Raw genomic sequence first — 17,243 nt, 5'->3', positions numbered from 1 at the left:
AGAAATTGTATGTTAAAAAAATATCAAGGGTCAGAAAAGTATATATAATGTGCTATATTCATGAAAAAAGAAAAGGCTGCATATACATATTTATTTGCATTTGCATAAAAGATGACAAGATGGGCAAGAAAAATAAAGGATTACATAAGATCGAAATTTTAATAGGAGGAAGGGGAGATTAAGACTGTTTACTGTAAACCTTTTAAATATTATTAAATCTTTGAACCACATCATTTTATCACTTATTCAAAATATAAAATTACATTAAAAAGTACCTTTAACCAAATTGGTTTAAAAATTTATGTGCACAAAAAACCTGCACACAAATTTTACAGCAACTTTATTCAAAATTGCCCAAACTTGGATTCAACCAAGATGTCCTCAATAGGTGAATGCAAAAATAAATTGTGGTATATCCAGGCAATGGATTATTATTCAGAGCAAAAAAGAAACATTCTATCAAGCTTGGAAGAGACATCAGTGAATCTTAAATGTCTATCACTAAGTGAAAGAAGCCAATCCGAAAAGGCTACATACTATATGATTCAAACTATATAACCTTCTAGAAAAGGGAAAACTATGAAGACAGTGAAAAGATAAGGGGTTTCCAGGGGTTAGGGGAAGGGAGAGATGACTAGCTAGAACATAGAAGATTTTTAGGGCACTGAAAATACCCTATATGATAGATGGATACATGGTATTAGACATTGTCAAACCCCAGAGAATACACAACACAAAGAGTGAACTTTAATAAACTATTGAGTGGGTTAATAATAATGTATCAATACAGGCTCATCCACTGTAAAAGATATTAAGGCAAAATGTTAATAACAGGGGAAACTGGGAGGCAGGCAGCAGGGGTGGTGAGGGATTATATGAGAACACTCTGTACTTATGCTCATTTTTCCACAAACCTAAATCTGCTTTAAAAATGTCTATTAATTTAAAAGAAAAGAAAGAAAAGTGAACAGGATGCCAGGCAGGAAGAGTTCTGAATGGCATACAAATCAGCCTGGATTCTCATCTTATAAACAACAACCCAACATTTTTAAACAAGGCAGTGGCAAAGCTGTGATCTGGAAAGAAAAGTCCAGTGACCCTGCAGGGAATAGAATTCAGGGGAAAGAGACCTGGGCACGACTAAGCAGATGAAAGCAGAAAGGAGCTTGGGGAGGGTGTGAGTGAATTGGGAGTGGTGAGGGGACGTGGACACAGGCGAGGAAGCAGCAAGACTCAGTGACCACTGTCCCTGTGCGTCCACGGATGAGTCGGAAAACATGGGTCAACGCTTGCTTCTGGCTTCTAGAGTAAACTCTGTGGCAGACAACAGAGCTGTCAGAGGAAGAAAAGCAAATGAAATGGGAACAGTGAATTTGGTTTTTGACCTGTGAAGTTCTTTTACTTGCGCACATGGATGTGAAAACATGCCAAGGCAACTCAGAACCCAGATATGCAACTCAGAAAAAAGGTCAAGACTGCCTAGCAATTACCTCTGGTATGTATCACACTGCGCTTAGTTATTAGGCAAGGGACATAATTTATGGTGTGTTTGAGGTGTACACCATAAATACATGGTGTATTTGAGCATTAATGTATCATAACTAGTGAAAGGAATCTAGTCTATTTCCTAAAATGATTGTAACCATGAAAACAAAACATATAAAGTCATTTAATCTATGCCCCAAAAAAGAAATTTTTCTAAAATATTTATTTCAGTTATACTTATAAAAGGTTTTGCACAATACTGTACTTACTATGGCTACTAAAAAATGACCCCCAAATTTACTGATATAAAACAACCATTTATTATGTTCATGAATTTGATGCATCAAGGAATTTGGAAAGGGCACAGAAGGGATGGTGTGAGTCTATTCCATGGAGTCTGAGGTCTGGAATCACTGAAAGGGCATTCACTCACACATCTGGCAGTTGGCACTGTTTGCAGGCTCTCCATGGGGGCCCCACCGCATGGTATCTGCTGGGTTCCTCCCAGCACGGTGCCTGGGAACTTAGGGCTAGAGTCCCAAAGGAGGGAGACAAGCAGAAGTCAGATCCTTTTATTATCCAGCCCTGGAGGTCACACAGCATCACCTCCACCAGGTTTCACTGCCTGATGCCACCAGAAGCCCTCATGAAGATTCACAGCAGGGGTGGGGGGCATAATCCCCCCACTCCATGGAGGTGTGTCCAGCACACTGTGAGAAGGACATGTGGGATGGGATTTGTTAGAGCCATCTTCAGGAAATCTGCCCACATGAAAATCAAAGTGTTTCAGTGTACATGACTCTGGGAAAAAGAAACATGTAGGGAAGGCAGCCAGGGAAGGTCAGTAACAACTCAAACCAAGCCAACTTTATCCATATCCAGTCCCCTCTGTCCCAGAAACAGAAACATTCAGATCTAAACAACATGGACATTCAAACATTAATGAAGACCCATTGAAAACCTACCATGAGCATCAGAGAACCTAGCACTCTTCTCTGCCCATATGAAAGGAAAGTCCCTGCAGGGAACCAGCGTGAGGAACTCCGCCCGTGGCAAAGGTCATGAGGAAGGAGGCTCAGCATACACAAAGGCGGGATCGAGCCTCAGGAGTCCCCCTGGAAATTCTCGAGCATCTACCCCCAAAACCAGAGTCTGCCTACTTTACTGCTTTGTGCTCTCACCTACACCTCTGACTTTACGGGGGGCTGTCCCCTACCACCATCTCTCTCTTTGAAAAAGAGTTAACTTACAGCTCCTGTTAATAAAGTTCCTGGGCGTGACAAGAGTGTTTTAGTTCACAAACTCCTTTGGAAGTCCTCTAGCCTGCCTGAACAGGTTCTTCCAGCCACATGTGATTGTTCAGAGCCTCCCAACCGTGAGAGGCATGAGATGTTCTAAACTGTCTAAATACAGATTCCTTTGAGCAGTTAAAAGATTGATTAGAAATTGTATTGATGAAGGGTTTTTCACTTGTTGGGCCAATGTTTGCTGCTAAGTTTCCATATCCCTTACCTACTGTGTCCCTGGGAGTGTATTGATTAATAATATAATTGGTGTATAGGAATATAAGTAATAGCTTTAATGTTTGTAACCTTGGACCCTTGAGTTAATTCTTTTCTTGTTATAGCCCACCACACTTTTGCCCTACAGGAATGCAACTTTATCTAATGCTTTCAGAGGGTGGCACCTGACTTTAGAATAATCACCTTTAGAGAAAAATAAGTTTTCTGAAGAAAGGGTCTTAAAATGTTAATAGGCCTCCTGGCCAGAAGATGATGTAAATCACCTAAACTTTTGCATATGATTGCAGGAAGAAAGCATGGCTTCGATAGGGATCAAGGACTGCTGTCCTTGCATGACTCTACCCCTTCACCCATTATCCTCTATGCACAGCTTAAAGTATAAAAACTACTTTGGAAAATAAAGTGCAGGCCTTGTTTACCGAAGCTTGGTCTCCCCATGTCGTTCTTTCTCTCACCTTCTGGCTGAATTCCCATCTGGAGCGTGGAGGCTCGTCAAGCCTACTAATTTTGCCTGGGCTTCCAAGATCTGACCGGGGAGGCCTTAGTGTCTCCTCTCCTTCAGGAGAATGGGAGGATGCCTGCGGCCTACGTAGGTGGCGCAAAATCCTTGTCTTGGAATTTTATTGGTTTTCCACGTAAACCAAGTTATTCAGCCTCTTTTCTTCACTGAATTTCTTCGCTGAGCTATCCCTATTTAATCACTCTTTATATCTTTAATTCTATCGTATCCTGATTGCCGAAGCCATCTTCCCTTCAAATTCGCTGGATCCACTGGGGCTGGACCCCAGTAGTCCCACTGAAGTTTAGGAGCCTGAACCAAGTTAGTGGTGCAACATCAGAGGCAAGTGGTTCTGGTGAAAGTCCTATGGGCGACAGTCTGCCACTGCCCCAACCACAGACTAGAGCCATGACCTGCTCAACTCTGCCCATTCATCTCAGTGCTCCTGCTGAATTCACCCAGCATAACCAGCTCCTTGTAGAGTGCTATTGCTCTCTGGTGATGCTTAATGCTTTTAAAAGGCTGAAACAGAGATTCAGATAAGAAAATGAAATACACATGGATGAATACCCATTTAAAATGCACAATCACACAGAAAAATTGGTTTATTTTATACAATATAAAACACCAAAGGATAGAGATTATGTCAGTGGCAAGAGCTTGTTAATTTACCAGCCCCCAATTTTTTTCCTCTAAATTCTTCATCCTTTAACAATTACTATTTAAACACATACAACTAACTATACCATAACCAAGAAGTTTATTCCATGAATGCAAAGATGATTCAATTTATCATTAAATAGAAAGTAAACAAAACAAAACAAGGGATTAGCTCCTGATTATCTCCTGATCTTTAACAAAATGTAACACCTGTTTCTCAGGGTTTTTAAAAAGCATTCAAAGCATGAACTGATGTACACTTTTTAACATGACAAAATGATATGAATCTCCATTACAAAGCCAGCATCTTACTTAATATGGAAGCACTAGAGTCTGCCCCACTTAGGTCAAGAACAAGGCAAAGATACCCACTTTCTCCATCGTTATTAATACTGAATCCAAGCCATAAGCCAAACAGATGAGAAAAGAAGAGATGTAAGAACAATTAAATTATCCATATTTTCAGGTTTTATAATAACATAGCTGGAAAATCAAAAAGAATCAGTAATAAAAGCTGACACAATAAATAAAAGAATTTAGTTTAAAAAGTAGAATGTAAAATTAACATAAAATAGCCTTCATGATGATTTGAGAGAATAGCATTGAAACATGTATATTACCATATGTGAAACAGATCACCAGTCCAAGTTCAATGCATGAAACAGGGCACTCAAAGCTGGTGCACTGGGACAACCCAGAGGGATGAGATGGGGAAGGAGGTGGGAGCGGGGTTCAGAATGGGGGACACATGTACACCCGTGGCTGATTCAGGTCAATGTAGGGCAAAAGCCACCACAATATCGTAATTAGCCTCTGATTAAAATAATTAATTAAAAAAATAGCCATGATGAAGCACACTCTGCGAATATGGACAAATTGGCATTGTCTCACATTGTTGGTGGGAATGTAAAATGGCACAGCACCTATAGAAAGAAATTTGACAATACATAACAAAACCACATGGGCTTCCTAGGTGACTCAGTGGTAAAGAATCCTCCTGCCAATGCAGGAGACTCAGCAGACGTGAGTTCAACCCCTGGGTCGGAAAGATCCTCTGGAGGAGGAAATGGCAACCCACTCCAGCATTCTTGCTGGGATAATCCCATGGACAGAGAAGCCTCAAGGGCTACAGACCATGGGGTCACAAAGTGCTGGACATGACTGAGCTACTGAGCAAGCAGGTATAAGAAAACCACATACTTATATACCCTGTGACTCAGAAATTTCTAGACACCTATCTCTCAAAATATTTTGGGGATATCCCCCAAAATATGAACAGGTTTTTAAGCACTAAAAATAAGAATTGATGGATAAGTTTTTAACATGATAAAACCATATAAACCAAGACCAGACACTGTGACAGGTGTACAAGGCTATTATGCACACCAGCACTATTTGTAATAGCAAAAGACTGGAAAACAATCCAAGTGTCTATCAGTATGAGACTGATTAAACTATGATTACATTCATAGAATGAGACACTATACAGCTCTAAATGAGGAATGAAGATGGTTACTCCAGACGGAATGACTTGCAGAACAGTTTCAGTTGAAAAATTCAAAGTGGAAAAAAGTATATATAGCATGCTGCTGCTGTTGCTGCTGCTAAGTCGCTTCAGTCGTGTCCGACTCTGTGCGACCCCATAGACGGCAGCCCACCAGGCTCCCCCGTCCCTGGGATTCTCCAGGCAAGAACACTGGAGTGGGTTGCCATTGCCTTTTCCAATATAGCATGCTACCATTCATCTAATGAAGGAAGAAAGGAACTGTGACAAATATGCATATACACATGTGAGTGTGTTTGCTACACATACATGCAAATTTTTAAGTGGAAGGATAAACCCCAAACTTCCAAAACATTATTACCTATAGAAGAAAAGGGAAATAGAGAAATGATACAAAGGTAGAAGCTAGACTTCTCTGAATATATTTTATTTCATAGATTTGACTTTGGAGTGGGTAAATAGTTTACTTAATTATAAAACATGTGCCATAGCAATGAATTCTCTTTGGACCCGGGTTTTTAAGGCTACAAACAAACGAGAATGGAAAGAGTTATCAACAGAACCCACAAGAGAGTTCTGTGGGTAAATGGGTTTCCACATTAACAAGTCAAGGTGCTGGGCAAAGCCAGAGAAAGAGAATACGTGTTAACGGAGAGACAGTACACGTGACTTACCTCAACCTTGCTCTCAGGTTCATGATCAGCAGCTGAGAAATACACAACCTCTTGTACTTCATCCCTGGGCCGAGCTGAATTTTTCCCAAATACCACCAGACCATCCTTTGCACGTGGCGGGAAGGCCACAAAGCAGTAACTTGGAGGAGCTACAGCCATCCTGAAAAGAGAGAGATGCCAGAGAGAGAATGGAAGCGGGCCTAACATGGAATATTCCACCAGTGAGCTCTTCAGACATATTTCACCAGCTAACTAAGTTTTACTGTTGAACTGTGTGCAGCGAGCTCCTTTGGAGATCCCAGCTGGCAAATGAAGCTGGGGTGTCTGGAGTAGAATTACACAGCCACTGAGACCAGATACTCTTAGTACTCTGTGGGATTAAATGAGCTCAGATTTGCAACAGAACACAGTGACAGCCAAAAGCGCAATGACGTAGGAGAAAGGAAAGGAGGTTATTGTTCCAGGCAGAAAACACATACCCACTGCAATCTGTCACAGCAATAGAAAAATAAATAACTGCGCCTTAAAACAGTGCACTACAGAAGTGCCTCTTGATCTAGAGGGCCATGGCTACCCTGTGATAGATTTTGGAGTGCTGATGGGGAAATGGGTCTGGAAATAAACTGAAAGATACCTCTCTCTTTTTATCTATCTTTACTCTACCTCAGTGACATCACACACAATCATCTCTAGGCTTTCTTCTCACCTCTCAAGCTGCTCCTGGGCTGGCTAGTTCCCTTCCACCTGGCCACTAAATATCTTCACAGCTTGGTCCTTCCTTCCTCATTTAATGCTCTTTCTGGGAAAACTCATCCATGCCCAGAGCTTCCCATGTCATTTACAAGCCAATGACCTACACATATAATTCCAGCTCAGTTCTCTCCTTGAGTTCTTGACCCACACACCCAGCCTAACTGATATCCAAAGCTGATTTCATCATCTTCCCAAAACTGGGTCCCTTCCTAAGGTTCCCTGTCTCAGTGGCCAGCTCCATCATCCATCTCATTGCAGCATCAGAATCTATCCTTACCATGTGCTTCTCCATTGCCTAACATATCACCAAGTTCTGTAAATTCAATCTCCTAAATCTCTACGTTGCAGCTGTGAAATTAAAAGATGCTTACTTCTTGGAAGGAAAGTTATGACCAACCTAGATAGCATATTCAAAAGCAAAGACATTACTTTGCCAACAAAGGTCCGTCTAGTCAAGGCTATGGTTTTTCCAGTGGTCATGTATGGATGTGAGAGTTGGACTGTGAAGAAAGCTGAGCGCCGAAGAATTGATGCTTTTGAACTGTGGTGTTGGAGAAGACTCTTGAGAGTCCCTTGGACTGCAAGGAGATCCAACCAGTCCATTCTGAAGGAGATCAGCCCTGGGTGTTCATTGGAAGGACCGATGCTAAAGCTGAAACTCCAATACTTTAGCCACCTCATGCGAAGCATTGACTCATTGGAAAAGACTCTGATGCTGGGAGGGATTGGGGGCAGGAGGAGAAGGGGACGACAGAGGATGAGATGGCTGGATGGCATCACTCACTCGATGGACGAGAGTTTGAGTGAACTCCGGGAGTTGGTGATGGACAGGGAAGCCTGGCGTTCTGTGATTCATGGGGTCGCAAAGAGCCGGACACAACTGAGCGACTGAACTGAACTGAAATCTCTACGGAAACTATCCACTTCTTCCCACTTGTACTACTCCTACCCTGCACCAAGCCACCATCATCTCTAAGCCTGGATCATTGTAACTGCTCCTAAGGGGTGACGCTATATCAGCTGTTAGTCTCTCTCCAAAACATTCCTCACGTTGCACCCGAAGTCTTTTTAAAAGAAAGACTTGGGGACTCCCCTCGTGGTCCAGCGGTTGGGACTACACACTGCCATCACAGCGGGCACAGGTTCAGTTCTTGATCTGGGAACTAAGATACCACACGTCACGTGTCCAAAAAAAATTTTTTTTTAATAAAATAAAAGGAAGGTTTGATCGTGTCATTCCTGCTTAAAATCCTTCATATTGTTCGCACGGTTCTCAGAATAAAGACCAAAAGCTGATCAAGCCCGTGTTGTCTCCCAGCCTCATCTCACATATTCACCCCTCCAGCCTCTCAACTCCAGGAGAGAGGCCCTTTTCTAGTTTCTCAATACTCCACAGCCTTTGCACAAGCTGTACCCTCTTTCCTCAGCACTCCTTTCCCTGATCCCTACCATCAGTCAATTGTACTATAGGATCACAATCTAAAACAGCCCTGTAATTATTTTATTACCAACGATCAGTAATCAGTCTTTCTTCCCCGCACCAAAGTTTATCAATATGAAGGCAGGGGCCATGTCTCTTTTGCCCATCTCTGTAAACCCAGTACTACACAGTGTCTTCTGCAGGGTTACTGTTGTTGTTTAATTGCTAAGTCCTGTATGATACTTTTGTGACCCCAGGGACTGTAGCCCGCCAGGTTCCTCTGTCCATGGGATTTCCCAGGCAAGAATACCAGAATGGGTAGCCATTCCCTTTTCCAGGGGATCTTCCAGACCAAGGACTGAATCTTCATTTCCTGCATTGGCAGGTGGATTCTGTACCACTGAGTCACCAGGGAAGCCCCCCCTTCTGCAGGATAGATGCTCAATAAATAATGAACAAGTGTTCAGTCCTTCCTTAATGCTCCACCAAACTGCGGTTGACTCTCTACAGCTCTTTCTCAGCACCACGCTTCTGCACCCACTGCAGTCCCCCTCCCTTAGCCTCTGCACATGTCCTTCAGGATCTGATTCAAAAACTCCCTCTTTCAAAAAGCCTTCTATGAAGAACTCTGTCATTTTCTCAGCATCCATAAACACGGATGCATCTAGTCTGTCTGAGGATAACATGCCTCTGTTATTTATAAATGTACTGCTTCAGATGTTTCAAATAAAGCTCCCTGAGGGCAGAACCTATGCCACCCAATTACAGTAGCTCATTCTCCAACTCTCTGAATTATAGACACTCAACAAACATTATTATTGAGCCAACTATCGTATTTGTGCCATGAATTACAAATTAAATGTGTTTTATTTTATGAACCTAAGATAAAATGTGAAGTAAAGCAATATTCCCCGAAAAGCAACCAGGATTCAAACCTCAGCCCTGCCAATGCCACCTACTAGCTGTGTGACCTTGAGCAAGTTACTTTACCTTTCTGAGCCTAAGTTTTCTTTCCACAAATGTTTTGCTCCAGCCCACAGATTTATCATGAATATCAAATGAAATGATGTTTGAGAAAATATTTTGAAAACTATGAGTAAATCAAAAAAAAAAAAAAAGAAAACTATGGAGGCTACCTGGGTTCTGACTGTTCAAATACAGCAGCGTTTCAAAAATTTCCATTGAACACGTCAATGAAAATCAACTCTCCTCACTCACAACTAGAGCAGCTATCAAGTCACAGTCAGGAACCTTCTGTGTTTAGAAACATCTTTGTGAGAGACAATGTTGCTACATGTGTACCCAAACTTACTTCAGGTTAGTCTGCACATGCACACCCCAGACTGTCAGAGCTCTTCCCAGCGGTGTTTCTGGCAGGTCCCTCTCCAGGGCACAGAGAAGTAGGGGAGTCCCTAAGTCTGAAAATCATTTCCTGCTGCATACATGCTCAGTTGTGTCCAACTCTTTGCAACCACCTGAACTGTAGCCCGCCCAGCTCCTCTGTCCATAGAATTTTCCAGGCAAGATACAGGAGTGGGCTACCATTTCCTACTACAGGGGATCTTCCTGACCCAGTGACCAAACCAATGTCTCCTGCATCTCCTTCTTTGGCAGGCAGATTCTCTACCACAGCGCCACCAGGGAAGCCCCGACATTCTTCTAGCTCAGGAAAATATCCTCCAGTCCTTTAAAGGGAAAGAAAAGGTGAGAAGATAAAGAGTCTCCAGTTCTTTCTTCTCTTAATCTTTTCCATTTTCACAAAACCACATTATCTTCAAATTTGAAGGGGAGAGACAGACAAACCAAGACTCCATGTATGTAAGAAAGACCTACAATAATTGTAATAAGATGCCTGTATAGAGGGCTCCTAAAATTAGGAGGTGAGAGGAACTGCAGGCTAAGCCAAATAAAGTGAAACAGACACAGAAGAAAACACGCAGAAAGGACACATTTCCTTGTCTTTGTATGGTTCACATAGGCAATGGGAATTCCCCTCCTTCCCAACTGTTGGGCCATGTCAAAAGTACTGGCATCAATCAAAACTATGAACAGAACCTTATTTTACTTGATCCTTAAAAATGGTTAAAAAAAAAAAAAAAAGTAAAAATCCACTGGTCTTGAGTTTACAGATGTATCTGCAGAAAACAAGCAACACAGATGGCTTTTCTGACGAGCACTTATTCTTCAGCCTGGACATCTGCTTGGTCAACAAGTCATCTGAATCACCTGACCACGACCATTATACAGGCAACAGAAGCGCAGGGAAGTTGGCTTTTCTGCTGAATTTTGGGAATGATTGGGAATGCCAGAAGGGAGCAGAATTTTTATGTCTATTTTTTTTTAATGCTAAATCAATCAACAAACTATGTATTACAGCCTACAGCAAACTAGCCAAGGCAAATTGTCCATTTGCTTTTCCTAGATCACCATTCTACACAACAACTAGCCTCGGAGATAACCTAGTAGATCCTTGTCTATTCTCTAGATTAGTGCTGTCCAAAAGAATTTTCTGCAATGACAAAAATGTTTTATCTCTACTGTCTAATATGGCGGCCACCAGCCTCAAATGGCTATTGGTATGTAGTTACTATAATTAAGGAGTTAAATTTAAAATTTTATTACAAACTTTAGTTAAATTTAAATAGCCATACATGGGAGGTAGAAATTCTATTGGACAGAGCAGCATTACGACTTTCCAATAAACCCAGAAATGAAGATTTTCACATTGAGGTTTCCAGAAGTACTTCTTTGTGAAATCGTTCATTTGTTCTAGGGCTTCCCAGGTAGTCCTAGTGGTAAAGAAACTTCTTGTTAACGAAGGGGGGCAGAAGAAATGTAGATTCAATTATCTTTGTGGGAAGATACCCTGGAGGAGGAAATGGCTACCCACTCCAGTATTCTTGCCTGGAGAATTCCATGGACAGAGGAGCCTGGGGGGACACAACTGAATCGACTTAGCACAATGATACTTATTTTAATGACAAAACAGGCTATCACCCACTTATACTGAATTAGCAAAAAAGAGGCATGATACTTTTAAAAGAGGGAGGAAAATAAACATTAGGAAGAGGCTACTGAACTCAGGACCTGAACTGAGTTTATAAGCAAGCTCCTTCTTCCAGAGGCTAAAGGTGATCACAGCCCTGGAGGATAATTCCATTTTCCTTGATGTGAATCTCACATTCCTAACTCTGAATATACCAGGAAAGTGGCCCTCATTGCTACCTGGAAAACCCTTTGTGTACTTGGCTGGTCAGCTCCTCTCTTCACTTCCTAAATGAACTGTTGATACTTTCACTTCTCTTCAAACTTCCAACTACTTCCTCTAAACAGATATTTCACTTCCTAGTCCTCAAAAGACAGATGGCTGGCGGGAGGCGGGGGGTGTGGGGGGAGACTGTTCCAGAAGGAGGATATGCAGGTTTCAAGGCCCTGAAGCTGGAGAAGGGGAAGGAGTCAATATATCGAAAAGCCAGTGTGGCTGAGGCCAGAGAGAATGGGAAAAAGGCTGAGAGGCAGGTAGACAGGCTGGTTCCTGTTGGGTCTTATAGGAGGTGGTAGGGATTTTAGGGTCTATCCCACAATAAACACTAAAGCCACTGACGGGTTCTAAGCCAGATTTTAGGAAGGAAATGGAACCGGTGCACAGACAACTTTTCAAAGAGGTTGCTACATTAGGGAGGAGACAGTGCAGCAGATGGAAGGTAATTCCTTTCCTAAGTGTCTACTCTAAGGAAGGGCTTCCCAGGTGGCTCAGACTGTAAAGGATCTGCCTGCAGTGTGGGAGAACCAGGTTCTGTCCCTGGATTGGGAAAATCCCCTGGAGAAGGAACTGGCAACCCACTCCAATACCCTTGCTTGGAGAATTCCATGGATAGAGGAGCCTGGAGGGCTACAATCCATGGGGTCACAAAGAGTTGGGCATGATTGAGCAACTAATACACATATACACACTCCAAGGAAATGATCAGGAATATGGGTAAGATTTATGCACAAAAGAGTGCATTACAGCAGTATTTATACAGGTGAAAAACTGGCCCAAACTTAACTGTCCAGCATCAGAGAAGTGGCTAAAATTTTATGCTACGTCTATATGGTGGAACACCATAAAACCATTAAAATGTTTGTGAACCGTTTTTAATTGAATGGAGAAATGGTGTGGGGAAGTGGAGGGGGGATCCAAAGTAAATTATCTTAACTATGTGAAAATATGCATAGAAAAAAACTAGAAGTAGTAGCCTGACCACTAAATGCTTTGTTTTTCTATATTTTCTTTTGTTTTGATTTTCCTACAAGTACTTATATTTATTTAATTACACAAAAAAGATTTTAAAAAATTAAACCTGGGAGTATTGCCAATTTAGGAATTTAATTTCAAATTAAAAATTTGGCTCTATTTCTGTGTCCCAACATCTACAATTTCAAAACTGGGGACTTCCCCAGCAGTCTAGTGGTTAAGACACTGTGCTTCCAAGCAAGGGGCCTGGTTACCAACCCTGGTAGGGGAACTAAGATCTCTCAAGCTGGGTAGCAAGGCCAAAAACAAGAAATTTCAAAACTGGCAAATTCTTATTTGAGTTATAGTTAGGACAAATTATTTATTCAGTATTATAGTTATTCTCTGGTATTTTGTTTTCTTTTTTTTTTTTTTCCTTTACAGTCTGCCCAATTCAGAATTACTCAAAGAGTACACAAATTTGCATTACTATTTTTTATACAAATAGCGGGCAGGCCTCCTACAGTCGCCTCCTTAAACAGGAAAAGAAAAACTAGCCAATCAGAAAGTCAATTTTCTGCTGACCCTGAGATGAAATTCTTTTGAAACTGATTCAAGGGATCTCAATTTTGTTCCCATTATCTGTCATAATCTTGGCTAACATACCAGATATTCCACTGAAAAAAATCTGAGATGTTAACTCTTCTATATACTGTATAAAATATGTATTTTGAAGTCTCTGTTTACAGTATTTTTATAAACTGTTAAATCATTCATGTATGAAACAAAAGACTGACTTTACAATTTCTCTCCTTTCCCTCTATCTTATCTAGCATTATGAGAAATCATAATCTCCTCTCTGAAGAAAAATAAAATAAAATTTAATTAACTCCCAATCATACATGCTAATGCAGAAATCTATTGCGTAGTTTTTTTTTTTTCATCATTTATAATCAGCTTTAGAAAACAGAATAATTATTCAATAATGGGTTTTCTATAACTACACTCTACTTAAACCAGCATCAGAATCAATGAACAAAGCTTACTCAAGAAATAAAGAGATGACTGATGGCTTTTTTTCTTAACTTGCTCGCTTTGAGGCACAATTCTGAAGCAATCTCTGAGTCATGAGGATCCAGAAGTAGGGATGGGGATACAGGATTATACTACAGACCTAAAACTGAACCCAGGAATGTCTGAAGCAGTGTTTCCTGAACAGCATGTTGTGGTCATTTTGTGGGTTATGGAATCAACCTAGTGGACAAGATCAACATTTTTTAGAAAAGAACATGTGCATCTCACATACGAAGGCTAAGCGTTGGCACAAGAAACTTTACATTCAAACATACACACAGAAGTGTAGGCACTGGGCTACAATACAACATTTCTTTACTACGGGTTTCAAGCAAAAATCTTTAAAAGCAACAGGCTTATAGGCAGGTCTACTGAATAGGCTTCTTTGTGGTAAATACCAATTGGGATTCTTGCCAGGAAAACTAACGGCTCCAATTAATGAAACGCTCTAATTTAACCCTTGTAGACAATTAAACTGACAGGCATTTCCTAGGAAGTATTTGTTAAGAATATTTCAAAGTGCATTTATCTGTACTTTATTCCAAATAGAATAAGCCAGTCATAAAAATGCAAATACTGTATTTCACTTATATGAGTTAGCTAGAGTAGTGAAATTCATAGAGGCAGAATTAGAATGGTGGTTACCAGGGGCTGGACCAGGGAGCGTCAGGAGAGGGAGAAGGATGGACAGTTGTTTAATGGGTACACGGAGTCAGTTATGCAGGGTGAAAAACTTATGGGGATTGGTTGCACAATAATACAAATATTCTTAGCACAATTAAACTGTACACTTAAAATGGTTAAGATAGTAAATCTTATGTGTACTTTTTACCATATTAAACATTTTTTAAAAATCAAATATCCACAGGTGGCTCAAGGCTACAGTAGTGGCCTGGGCAGCTTTAGATATGGTGCCATCAGTTGTGGGAAAGTATTTCTAAGATCAGTTTCTAACCATCAAAATCTTTTCAGGATTCACGACTTCCTCTTGGGAATTACAACTGCAGAGTCCCTCAGCTCACAGCATCAGAGCTGCGTCGCCCAACATCCCCCCTCTGACTGGTGACTGGAGGCTGGGTACAGGATTAGGGGGCTGGAGTGCTGCACCTCTGTAACTAGGAGACCGCTTACAGAATGTCTAGACAAGGAAGGAGGTAGCTGCATGGGAAAGAAGGTCTTTGTCCTCAAGTTCAGTGAGTAGTTATTGAAGGGCATGAATGTTCCAAGCCAAGGAGGGGTTTTCTTCGTCTGAATGCCAAACTACCCTGCCCCTTTTATCTCAAAAAAGCTACAGTGGCCCTCATCGGTCACCGTACCCAGTAATAAGAAAGCCTTGAATTGCCTGAGAGGAAGAAAATGACTGTCTGTATAAGCTATAGGTTTATTAGCTGTCTTGCAAATAACTGTGACAAAGGATCTTTACTTGCACAAAGATATGAAAGCCGAATGTCCTTACTTTCCAAGCTCCCAGCTTTACTGAGCAGATTGGGTAAGTTTAAAGTCCATGTACATTAATTACCTTCTTTCAGAAAAGCAAAGAAGAATGTATTCTATTATTTATTGATAAATTCATTTTTTAAATCATTGACATTCCTGCTGAATTGAAAACAGGACAAATGATACTCACTCATAAATTTCCTTTCCTATCTTTTATCTGCTATTGAGATAGTAAGGAATAAGTACAGTGTTTGGAAAAGGAATTATCCAACTGAATTGAGATGAAAACACCAGTTGATGGAAGGTACATACATCAGACTCATCAATTTCTGCCTGATAAATAAAAAAGATGCTATTAAGTGTCTTATTGAAAGCTCAAGACAGCAGAGCACAAAGCTTTAGGACTAGACAGCCAGTGATTTCCAGCTTCTAATATTCAGTGTCTTTAAGGAGGAATTATCTAATGGAAGACCACATAGGGTATTGAGTGAGTAGGCAGGTTTTGGAAGCAATCTGAGTTCAAATCTCAACACCGTGTCACCGTTCTGTAACAGGGATAACAACAGGGTTATGGTGAGGTTCAAATGAGCTCAAACAAAAAGCGCTCAGAATGCCATCTGGGACACAGTAAGGACACATCGCCGTGAGGGTGAGAAAAGGTACGTGATGAAGGTCATTCCTTTGTCAAGATCTGATCTGAACAAACCAGACTTTAGAAACTTGGCTTTTTCCTTACGGTATCTAGTACTCTTTTACCTTTTGAAGATGTGCTCCATTGTCACTTAATGTCTTTTAAGAGCTGGTCACTATTCCCTTTCCCTAAGTCCAAGGTCAACACCTACCTCTGACAGCTGATTCCTATAGAGTTCAATGCCACTCATTCACTGTCACATTTCTGAGCAGCATGGGCTGGTTTAAGGATGGCAGGCTGTGCATTTATTTGGTTTGGTCCACAGCACTGGCCTAAACTGGTGGCTTCCTTGGTGGCTCAGACAGTAAAGAATCTGCTTGCAATGCAGGAGACCCAGGTTTGATCCCTGGGTTGAGAAGATCCCCTGGAGAAGGAAATGGCAACCCACTCCAATATTCTTTCCTGGAGAATTCCATGGACAGAGGAGCCTGGTGGGTTACAGTCCATGGGGTCGCAAAGAGTTGGACACGACTGAGCGACTAAAACTTTCACTTGCACTTCTTTCAGAGCATTGGCCTATACGGTGAGTTTGTATGTCTTTAACCTGAATTGGCAGCTAACATTGGCAAATCTAGAGATTTTCCATAGAAATTCAGATATTTAGCATCTCCTGAAAACTCAAAAGATCTGGCAACACTGGGTCCACACTCTTGCATGTCAGCAAGATTGGAGCTGGGAAGGGTTCCTGCCACAGTCCCCTCCACCCCGATACTGAGGCCAATGGAAGTGTCACCCATGGTCCCCGCCTTGCGCTAGTGCTCTTTTTGGTTCTTTCTTTTCTCATCGTCAGGTCAACTGTACTCATTTACACTACTTACTTAGCCTTGTAGTCCCATATGCACAGTGGCAAGAGAAGGACACACTTTACAGACAGAGACCCTTGTTCGTGTCCTGACTCCACCTTCAAACCACGGGAAATAGGCAGGTTAATGAACTCTCTCTGAGCCAGAGTTGCCCCATGTGAAAATAAGACATATTTTCACATATGTCATATACAACATAGCACTCATATATCAGATCAGATCAGACCAGATCAGTCGCTCAGTCGTGTCTGACTCTTTGCGACCCCATGAATCGCAGCACACCAGGCCTCCCTGTCCACCACCAACTCCCAGAGTTCACTCAGACTCACGTCCATCGAGTCAGTGATGCCATCCAGCCATCTCATCCTCTGTTGTCCCCTTCTCCTCTTGCCCCCAATCCCCCCCAGCATCAGAGTCTTTTCCAATGAGTCAACTCTTCGCATGAGGTGGCCAAAGTACTGGAGTTTCAGCTTCAGCATCAGTCCTTCCAAAGAAATCCCAGGG

General features: G+C 41.6%; 1 protein-coding gene across 4 annotated transcripts in view; it reads right to left on the bottom strand.

The window, feature by feature from the left end:
* The window catches only part of SCRN1 (secernin 1), a 66,289-nt gene that overhangs the window by 37,562 nt on the left and 11,484 nt on the right, over window positions 1-17,243 (bottom strand). For 3 of the 4 annotated variants that reach the window (XM_019958827.2, XM_019958826.2, XM_070787275.1), the window contains exon 2: window positions 6,346-6,505. In XM_019958827.2, the coding sequence (XP_019814386.2) occupies window positions 6,346-6,504 (159 nt within the window). In that variant the 5' untranslated portion in view covers window position 6,505. Of the gene's footprint in view, window positions 1-2,450; window positions 2,475-6,345; window positions 6,506-17,243 lie in introns of those variants that run through there. The other variant, XM_019958828.2, reaches the window with a different exon arrangement.

The sequence above is a fragment of the Bos indicus genome, chromosome 4 (assembly GCF_029378745.1).
Source record: "Bos indicus isolate NIAB-ARS_2022 breed Sahiwal x Tharparkar chromosome 4, NIAB-ARS_B.indTharparkar_mat_pri_1.0, whole genome shotgun sequence".
NCBI classification, from domain to species: domain Eukaryota; kingdom Metazoa; phylum Chordata; class Mammalia; order Artiodactyla; family Bovidae; genus Bos; species Bos indicus.
The sequence above is the reverse complement of the archived record's forward strand: the minus strand, read 5'-3'. Positions and strand labels throughout refer to the sequence as shown.